Raw genomic sequence first — 10,289 nt, 5'->3', positions numbered from 1 at the left:
CCATTTGACTGTGTAGGTGTCGACACCACAGTCCCCCAGTTTTTTTAATGAGAATGGGGTGAGAGACAGTGTCGAAGGCCTTCCTGAAGTCCAGAAACACTACGTCCACTGCTACCCCTGCATCTAAGGATTTAGTGACCCAGTCGTAGAAGGCCACCAGGTTGGTCTGACAGGACCTGCCTCTGATGAACCCGTGTTGGTTGCCCCTAAGCATAATCTCCCCTGCTGGCCCCTCATGGACTTGTGCCAGAATAATTCTCTCAAAAAGCTTACCCAGGATCGAAGTAAGACTAACTGGCCTATAGTTTCCCGGGTTCTCCTTCCTCCCTGCCTTTTTTGAAGATGGGAACCACATTGGCCCTCTTCCAGTCCTCTGGCGCCAGACCAGAGCACCATGAGTACTCGTACAGCCATGCCAGGGGTCCCACAATGACCTCTGCTAATTCCCTCAGCACTCTGGGGTAGAGAGCATCAGGACCAGCTGATTTAAATACCTCCAGTCCCTCCAGAAGTTCCCTGACTAGATCCTCACTGACCCTTGGCCTAGGTGCGCCTCCCCTGGGCCCTGAGGGGGTCCTGGTGGGGGCCTGATCTGGTCCCTGCTCAGGAAAATGGAGGCAAAAAGTCATTAAATAAGTTAGCTTTGTCGTCTGGTGTGACGACCAGATTTCCTAGCGTGTCTTGCAGGGGCCCCACGTTACCCAGTACCTTTTTTTCACCCCCTATGTATTTAAAAAATGACTTCTTGTCCTTGATCTGGGTAGCTAGTCGCAGTCCCAACTCTGCCTTAGTCTTCCTGACCACCCCCCTGCAGCCCTGAGCAACCTCTCTGGGGATGGCCCCTCCCTTCCATTGGGTGTGCACCTCCTTTTTAGGTAGGAGACATTCCCGGATGCTGTTGGTGAGCCATGGGGGCTTTTGCACCCTCCTGCCCCCTTTGATCTGTGTTGGGATTACCTCCCTTTGGGCTTGGAGGACCGTCTCCTTAAGGAGCGACCACTCTTCTTGGACGTCTGGCTCCCCTCCCCTCCGGGACCTCAGTGCTTCCCTGACTATTTTCCTTAGCTCATTGAAGTCCACCCTCCTGAAATCAAGGGCTGCTGCCTTGCTGTAGGCCTTTGCCACCTTGCGCTGGATGGTGAATATACTTTAGTTAAGTGTACATCTAGTCTATGCCTTAATCTTATCTGGCTGGTTCCCTCAAATTTGTACCAGTTGTCGATATTCTATGTAAAATAATAGGCCAGGATTTTCAGTGTCATTTTATCTCTGCTGGCCTGAGTGGGGGAGGGGAGAGATGCAGAATTTCTCACACTGCCCCCTAGCCTTAGCATTGTCCCAGGCAGCCTCAGGGCTGAAGGTGGCTGCAGAGGACCTCATAGTGTCCAGGGAAGAAGTAGCATTGTTTAATTTGCGCTGCCAAAATCATTACAAAAGGATCAGAATGAAGGTGAGAATCTGATCTTAAATATTTAAGGAGCTTGCAGTTCCATTCCTTTAAAAATCATTCAAGTATGTTTGCCATCAGACAGCATTTTTAGTTCCCCCCGGTTAAGATCCACTGTTTTCCTCACTAGAGTTTGGAGAAAGCTGTAAAGAGTTGAACATGCATTTTTTTTTAAATCGGGACCTAAAGAGAAATATTTCCATGTAAGTTGAGGACTTATGTTTTTGGGTCTGCATCAGCAAGGGTTATCTTTTTATTCCAGAAGTCCCTTTGTGTACTTATGGATGGAAAGAACTCTGGAGTTTTTTTTTTGGTAACACAAGATCTAGCAACTGTCAAACCTTTTAATCTGTTTGGGTCTTCCTGGCACATGGGCTATGTACAGATATTTAAGTTTCAGACATTCAGGTTTTTTTTCCCAGAGCAAAAATGGATGCTCTGGAAGAAAAATAACCCTGGAATAAGTAGGAGGGACTCCTGGGAGACTGAATGTCTGCATGCTTTCCCTAAACTTAATTCTTCCTGGGGACCAGAAGGAGTGGAGCAAGGGGAAAGACTTTCATGCCTTCCAGAGATCAGAGTTACCTGGTCTTGAGAAGGAATTGGAGTGGGGGAGGAGGAGCTGCTCCTGCCTTTCCTGTAGTTTGGGAAAGGAGAGGAGCAGCTGGCAAAGTTCCCAATGTGAGAAGCTTTGCTGCGTGGCTCCCTCCCCGCGGCTGCTGGAACCCAGGAGCATTAGGGAGCAGCAAAGTTCTCAGTGTGAGAAGTAGACAAGGGCTTTGCCCTGCTGCTTGGTCTGCTCAGCTCCAAGTGGGAGCCAAGTGCAGGGGGTGCTGCTGTCTTCTGTTGGCTCCCCCTTGCCTGCTGAGCAGCATGGGGGGAGGCAAGGGGAGAACCAAGCTGGGGAAAGGGGCTCAGGAAGGCTCTCCATGGGGTAGTGGGGTAAAGCCTCTGCCCACTGTTTACACCGGACTCCCAGCTGTTTGGACCTGGCAGGGAGGTTACCCCACTACTTTGTCCACTCAGTTCCCCTCACCAGGAGCTAAGTGCAGGGAGCAGCACTGCAAGCCCTGCTGCTTGCTTCTCGCACCTGCATTCCAGGAGTGAAAAGCAAGTGGAGTTTTCCCCTTGCTGCTCCCTCCTCGTTGCTCCCTGAGAGAGGGAGCAGAGTGAAGGAGCAGCTGCTCCCCTTCTCTCTCCAGCTGGTCTGGGAGAGGAGGAGAATGGTGAGGCACAACTTCCAGCGCCTTCATAGATTGTAAGGGGCTGGAAGGGACCTTGCAGATCATTGGATCCAGGCCCCCCCACTCTAGGCAGGAAGACAACTGGGGTTAGATGACCCCAGTGAGGCCACTGTCTAGCCTCCTCTTGAAAACCTCCAAGGTTGGTGAATACACCACCTCTGGAGGGAGTTTATTCCGCAGTCCGGACACCCTGAGTTTTTCCTGGTATTAAGCCTGAAGCAGCCTTCCAGGGGTTTATGTCCATTGGTTCTGGTCTTCCCCATGGGTGCCCTAGTGAACAGTTGTTCACCAAGCTCCTGATACACTCCTCTGATATAGCGGTAAGCTGCTATCAAGTCCTCTCTCCACCTTCTCTTAAGGCTAAAGAGGCCCAGGTTCCTCAGCCTTTCCTCGTATGGCTTGCCTTGCAAGTCCTTGATCATACCGGTGGCTCTTTTCTGGACCCTCAAGATTTTCCATGTCCTTATTGAAGTGCAGTGCCCAGAACTGGATGCAGTACTCCAACTGCGGTCTCACCAGTGCTGAAGACAGTGGGAGTATCGCTTCCTTAGTTTTACATGAGATGCATCGCTTGATGCATGCCAGTGTGTTGTTTGCCCTGCTGACTACGGCCTCGTGCTGATTGATGGCTCATATTCATGCGATGGTCAATCATTACCCATAGGTCCCTTTCAGCCGTGGTATAAGTCAAGCTGTCACCACCAAGCGTGTATGTATGTTGAGGGTTGTTTGCCCCCAGATGGAGCACCTTATACTCGGAAATGTTAAACTTCATCTGGTTCTGGTCTTCCCAACTCTCAAGCCTGTCCAGATCCACCTGTATCTGCAGCCTATCTTCTGACGTGACCACACTGCCCCATAACTTGATGTTGTCCACAAACTTGGCCAGTGAGCTTTTCACTCCCCCATCCAAATCATTGATAAAGATGTTGAAAAGCACCGGTCCAAGCATGAACCCCTAAGGGACACCACTGGGCAGTTTGCACCAGATCTGTTCATGAGAACTCTCTGGGTCCTACCCCGTAGCCAGTTTCCCACCCACTTGAACTGTTGAGCTGCTGCGCCCACAATCTTCCAGTTTTCCCACAAGGATTTTGTGGGATACTAGGATCAAAAACCTTTTGGAAGTCTAGGTATGTAACGTCTACCATGTCTCCCATATCCAGGTGGTGAGAGACCTGGTTGTAGGAGATGAGGTAAGACAAGACCTACCTGTGACAGCCATGCTGGCTGTCATTCAGAATCTTACCTTCCACGAGCATATTGCACATAGATTGTATAATGAGCTTTTCCAGGATTTTCCCTGTGTTGGAGGTTAGGCTGATTGGCCTGTATTTGCATGGGTCCTCTGTCTTCCCCTTCTTAAAGATGGGCACAATGTTGGCCCTCTTCCAGTCCTCATGGATTTCCCCCCCGTGTGCCAATTCTGAAAGAGCTTTGCCAGGGGTTCCACGATGACCTCAGCCAGGTCTTTCAGCACTCTCGGATGAAGTCCATCTGGTCCTGCTGACTTATAAATGTCTTTTCTAATTGGTATTGCACCCACTCAGCATCCACAGTGTCCTTGACTCCTGTAGCTAACCTAAACTCCATCACCGCATTGGCTTTTCTTATCACTTCCCTACATGTCCTGGCCACTGTTGTAAAGTCCTCCTTGAGGGCCACCCCTAGCTTCCATTGTGCATACACCTCTTTTTTTTCTTTTTTAAGAGGACTGCAATGTCCCTATTAAGCCAGGAGGGCTTGCCAGCCCTTCTGCTGCTTTTCCTCTTTGCAGGAACGGTTTTCTTTTGTGCTTTGAGGATTGTACCTGTGAGCAACAACCACTCTTTGTGCACCCCATTTGCCTTGCCTTTCTGGTCCCACATCGCCTCCCCTACTAATGTTCTGAGCCTGTCAAAGTCGGTATTTTTGAATTCCAGGACTTCAGTTCTGCTGGTTGATTTCTTGACCTTGCGGCAGATAGTGTGAACGATATGACCTAGCCAAGTGTTTCTCCCAATCTATGTCCAGGTAATTTGAAGTCACCCATGACAGCCAAGTCCCTTGCATGCGTGGCACATGTCAGTTCTCGAGAGCGCTCCAGATCCAGCCTTCTGCAAGCCATGGAAGCGCCTGACTTGAGGAAGAGGCTGGGGGCTGTGTCTTGGTCCCGGAGAGGAGAGAAGAAGCTACTGCTGCTCCCTGCCTCTTGCCCAAGCTGGCTGCTGCTCTCCTTGGAGTAGGAGCTGGGGACTTTGCCCCAGTGCTCCCTCTGCTCTGCTCCTGAAGACTGGGAACAGAGTGGAGGAGACTGACTGCTCCCCGACCCTGTTCCCCAGAGTTCTGTCTGGGGCCGGTGCAGGGAGCCTTTCCTTGCTGCTCCAGTCTCCTTCTTCCCCCTACCCTGACCTGGAGGAGTGGCAGACACTGTTCCCCTCAGGATCACCCCTGTCTCAGGAAGGCACAGAGAGCAGGGGAGAGGGGGTAGCTGCAGACTGAATGTCTCCCAGGAGTATTTCTACTAGGGCAAACTTCTCAAAAGTTTCCCCCATTAGAAATGAATGTCTGTATGTGCCCATGGTAATGTAGAAATCTAAAGGTTTTCTCTGCATCTCTGAGGCAGAGAGAGCTGATTTTTGCAGAGAGAATATTTTCACCTCGCGTAGCTCAGGTGCTTATCCCAATCTAATAAGTCTAGCTGTTAAAGATTTAATAGAAAATATCTGGATGAAATTCCTAATTGCACTCAGTAGAGTTCTTCAGTGAAGTTTCATATCACTAAGTCTAGTTATATTTTACAACATATAATACAGTTTAGTTAGCAGTTCGCTGTGATGTATTTTTTTATGTGTAGTTGAAATTACTTCTTCTGCTTGTTCACAATAATTCTAACAGGTCATTCTGAGATGCAATATACTTCAATTTTGCCTTGTTCATTAACTGATTCTTAAAATGTAATGTTCTGCAAGGTCTCTCTCAAATGTAAGTGAAAACAAACAACATTCTGCTCTACTTAACATTTTTGTCCAGAAAAGAAACATGTTATCACTTGGGGTAGCCTCCAAATTTATTTGTGCCAACTCTACCATGTTATAAATTTTGTCTTAGACAAGTACATACGCATATTCTATTGACATAATTTGTCTCATATCTTCTAAAATGCCCCATTTTTGTGAATTCTAGTGCTGTAAACAAATCTCTTTTTTTAATTTATGAAAGTTTGTAAAACTATTTGAGAATTGATTTGCTCCCCCCACCATCAAAGATGTATCACAGTGCAAAACTGCTCAGTTTGTACAAAGTGTGAATCCACTTCAAATGAGTACTAAGCTTTATGTAGTTCTTTGGGGGAGGCAGGAAATGTGTGAATTCTTTAAACTTTTTTGATGTAAATGTTGACTTATTCTGGATTAGTGAAAAACCTAATAGGCAAGGGGTTCTCATCATTGTGGGAGATAGTGGTATTGACATAGGAATCTAGATCAGTGGTCCTACCTTATATTTGTAGGTACTTTAGGGGTTAATTCTTGAGACACTGATTTTGAAAGGCAAGCACAAACTTTAATTTTAAGGTAAGGGACATTAAAATAGAAAAAAATATTGAAGTTTTTTGTTTTGGTTAGAACTGACTTTTTTTTTTTTTAGTTCATATTTAAAAAATGTAAAAATTTTTAAAATTCACCTGTAGGCGTTTTGTTAAAACTGCAACAATATTGCAGTTATACTTAGCCTAGGCTTCTATTTAGATCAATTTTTACTGATCATGTTCTACTCCTTGTTGTGATTATACTTGCATAAGAAGGGATTAGAAAGGAGGGAATCATTACAAATATTGAGTATTTTATTAGTTTATTTCACTTGGATTCTTATGTGGCAGAATCGTCTTAGTATGTGTTTGGTCTTTTATCAACTGAAATTACTTTTATCTTGCAGAATATTAATCGTAGGAGCATCTGGAGGAGTTGGTACCTTTGCTATACAGGTAATGTTTTACAAGGCAAATGTTTTTTCCCTTAAAAGTACTCTAGGATTAAATAACTGAAATTTTAGGCAAGGAAAATTAGCAACTGCAGGGTGGTAAATTAGCAAGTGACTGAATGAACTCAGTGTAAGCTACAAAGGTAGAGAAATATGAAAGTAGTTTATTCTTTTCCAGATATACTGTTGTTTAAACCTAAAAGGAAGGAAGAAAATTAGAGAAGAGAAATTGTGGATGTAAAAAGTCAAAGATTACCTAAGCAAGATTTTGAGTTCAAGGAAGTATGACCCAGTTAAAGCATCCTCTCTAACTTTCTTGAGACTTGAAGTACATCACCTGATTTGAAAGGTTCACCCATACATGCACCTCAGAAGAGGTAAGCATGCAAATAGAATAAACCAGTATACATTTCAAATGAATTAAACCAACTGGTGTGGTTTGATGCAAATTCCCCTTTATATTTTTTTGTGCATCAAATGTACAGTAATGGTTCAGCATAAAATTTCTCCTTTCTCTTTATTTTAATAGGTCTTTACTTTGGAGAGAGGAGGTGGTCTTAAATAGGTTATTCATTTTGCAATGCATGCTTAACGTATTTTCATTTAATTTGGGTCCTTTGATTGAAAGCAGTGTTCCATTACACTTGAGCAGCTTTGTCTTCAGAATATCACCATATAGATGATTGTGCCACTAAACTTTGCTTTTACATTTTTAGACAAGGATGGAAGATTGTTCAGTAGTACACTGTCCGAGTCAAGAGAAAGTACTAGGGGTGCACCAATAAAGATTTTTTGGGCCGATACCGATGGCCAATTACTAACCAGCCACATTGGCTGGTACTAATCCAATTGCCCATATGCAGCCTGGCAGCTTTTGTAGAGCAGCATCCAGGTGGTAAGTCTGGGGGGAAGGGAGCAGATTGAGGCCCCCACAGTGAGGGGCGGAGTGGGGCTGGGGCTGGGGCAGGGACGGGGCAAGTGCTGCACAGCCAGGGTGGCATGGGGCACAGAACAGAGCTGAAGCTTGTCTGGGGGTGCAGGGAGAGGAGGGGTCAGGTCCTGCCGCTCGTTGTACCCCCGGGGAAGGCATGGGGGGGCATGTGCTCCCTGTATCTGTGTATGGGGCAAGGGTGGGTGCTGCCATGTGTTTGGGGCCGGAGGCTGTGCTGAACTGTTCCTGGTGGGGGGGCTGGGCCCAGGCTGTGCTTGGGGTGGGGCAGGTGATGGTGGTACTGGAAGAGGGGATATGGGGGGGCCCTACAGCCACCCCAGAATTCACCATAATGCCCCCTGCCAGGAAGAGCCTGGCGCAACCTTCAGCCATGACCGTGCAGTGGCAGCCTGCCCTTGCCCTATGCACAGAACCGGGAAGCACATGTCTCCTCTAGGGGTGTCTCAGTGGCGGGAACCGCCCCCCAAGACAACCTGCAGCTCTGTCCTGTGATCCACCCCGCGCCAGCTTTGTAGCCCCTGCTCCTGCCCCGCTTCTCCCTCACTGCAGGGGGCCTCAATCTGTTCCCCCTCCCCCACCCCACCCTACCCCTTTCTTCCACAGACTTATTGGCAGGACGCTGCTTAGCAAGCTCCCGGGCTGCATTCCTAGCAATGTGCATGCTGCAGTTGCAGGCATGCGCGTGGCATTTATCGGCAACATTATCTGCCATATCAGACAAAAAAAAAAAGCCGATTGCCAATAATGTTGATTTTCCTTTTATTGGTGCTGAAACAATATGGACCAGTACACCTCTAGAAAGTAGTTTGCTAAATATTTTCCCTGGGAAAGGTTGAGTTTGCTACTGGTTAGCTGTGATTGTTATTGAACTGAATAATAAATTCCTGCGCCACGTTTTCAGTTGGTAAATGTCAGAGAAGCTATTGCAGAGAAGCCTGTAAGTGGCTTAGAAAGAGTCAGATTAATTTATACAGTAGAGGTAAATTAAACAGCTAACACAACTTGTTTCTGTTACTGCAGTTTTATAGACTAGAATCTAACAAGGCACCACCTGCTAAATTTATGTCTGATAAATTAGAGAGCTTTGTTTTTGTTCCTCTCTGTCTTGAAGCACTGAGTCCTGTACATAGGGTACTTTACTGACAATAATTTAAAATGTTCTAAGGTTTTCAGTTTTCAGGCTGTCAGCCAAATACACACGGAAGCAAGCTGGAGCACCTGGGTAACTGCCTTTCAAAATGGGTCATTTGGTTAGAGAGCCTTTGGTTAGCGAGCCTTTCATTCAAAGGAATCCAGTGTCTGAGGTTTATAAGAGGCATCAAAGCGGTAAACTTTAAAAAACTGCATATTGATAAATTCCCAACCACTTCAGAGCCACATGTTAACAAATCGCCCTGTATAGTAGTAACACAATAACACCACAGCCTCCACTGTCTGGTAGCTGTTAATAACAAAATGACATTTTGGCTTTTTGGGCAGTTTCATCGTTTGAGTCCCTTTTAAACCATGCTATATTTCTGGTCTGTTTTTAGCTAATGAAGGCCTGGGGTGCTCATGTAACAGCAGTTTGTTCTCAGGATGCCAAATCACTAGTGACAAAACTTGGAGCAGATGATGTAATTGATTACAAGTCTGGAGACACAGAAGAGCAACTGAAACTTCTTCCCTTGTAGGTATTGCTGTAGTTAGATATCTGTACCAGTGATTCTCAGCCAGTGTGCTGTGGCACCCTGGGGTGCCTTGAGCTCCTTTCAAGGGTTTCCTGGGATTCCATGCAGTATTATCACTGTTAAGGGTGCACATGTGATTCACAAAATAAATACAGATATTTTAAAGAAGAATCCATTGTCATAGAATTATGGCGAAGTTGGGCCGCAAGGGACATCCCAGAAGTAATCTAGTCCAGTTGCCTGCCTGAAGCAGGATAATCTCTATTCAAACCATCCCATACAAGCCATAATCTCCACATAAGGCTACCATCAACAGTGTTAACAGTGAGACCTGTTGTGGTCTTGCTCAGTTCTTTGCAACAGAAGAATTGCTCCATTATTTTTCTGTAGTCAAAAATAAGTGAGAACTAGGAATGGACCTCTTCTGAGCAGTGCCTTGAGTTTAATGCCTCAAATCTGTCAAGCGGTGCCTTGAATCTAAAAACATTAAGCACCACTAATCTGAAAGATGGGTGGTAGCAAGCAAACAAGTTTTCGCTGCATATACCTTTTGGAGACTTGAATCTTAATTAGCTGATGAGACTCCCTTGTTTTCTGGGTTTTCAGCCTCCCTGTTTGTAACACTTTAAATGCCTAAAGCAAACTTTTCCCAACCCAGCTTTGAATATGGTTCGCAAAGTAACAAAAATGTAGACTACATGGTAGAGTTAAGACAGGGAAGCTGGATTTTTGGGGAAGAGATCAACTATTTAACCACAGATATGGTTGTGGTTTGCATAGTTATATGAGTTTCCATTCAAGCATTTTGAGGCATTTTTACTAAATTCTGAAAGAAATCTCACAAACCACAAGAAGGGGACACTGAGGCATGGAACAGTTAGTAAATTGTTTTTAGTCCAGTGGTAAGAGCATGTCACAGGTGAAAATAGATTCAGCGTTCCTCACTGTTGTGATAGTGTTGGAATGATATTGTAGCCGTGATGGTCCAGTAAGTATGTGAGAGGCAAGGATTTGTG

The 10,289-nt window shown here is 45.8% G+C and overlaps 1 protein-coding gene across 5 annotated transcripts in view; it reads left to right on the top strand.

The window, feature by feature from the left end:
• Window positions 1–10,289, top strand: part of RTN4IP1 (reticulon 4 interacting protein 1) — a 94,334-nt gene that overhangs the window by 11,033 nt on the left and 73,012 nt on the right. For all 5 annotated transcript variants that reach the window (XM_019537833.1, XM_019537832.1, XM_019537834.1 and 2 more), the window contains exons 5-6: window positions 6,607–6,655; window positions 9,136–9,272. In XM_019537833.1, coding sequence (XP_019393378.1) covers window positions 6,607–6,655; window positions 9,136–9,272 — 186 coding nt within the window. The remainder of the gene's footprint in view (window positions 1–6,606; window positions 6,656–9,135; window positions 9,273–10,289) is intronic.

This window comes from Crocodylus porosus, unplaced genomic scaffold (genome assembly GCF_001723895.1).
Source record: "Crocodylus porosus isolate Cpor-Errol unplaced genomic scaffold, CroPor_comp1, whole genome shotgun sequence".
Taxonomy (NCBI): Eukaryota; Metazoa; Chordata; order Crocodylia; family Crocodylidae; genus Crocodylus; species Crocodylus porosus.
Note: the sequence above shows the minus strand (reverse complement) of the source record. Positions and strands in the feature narration are given on the sequence as shown.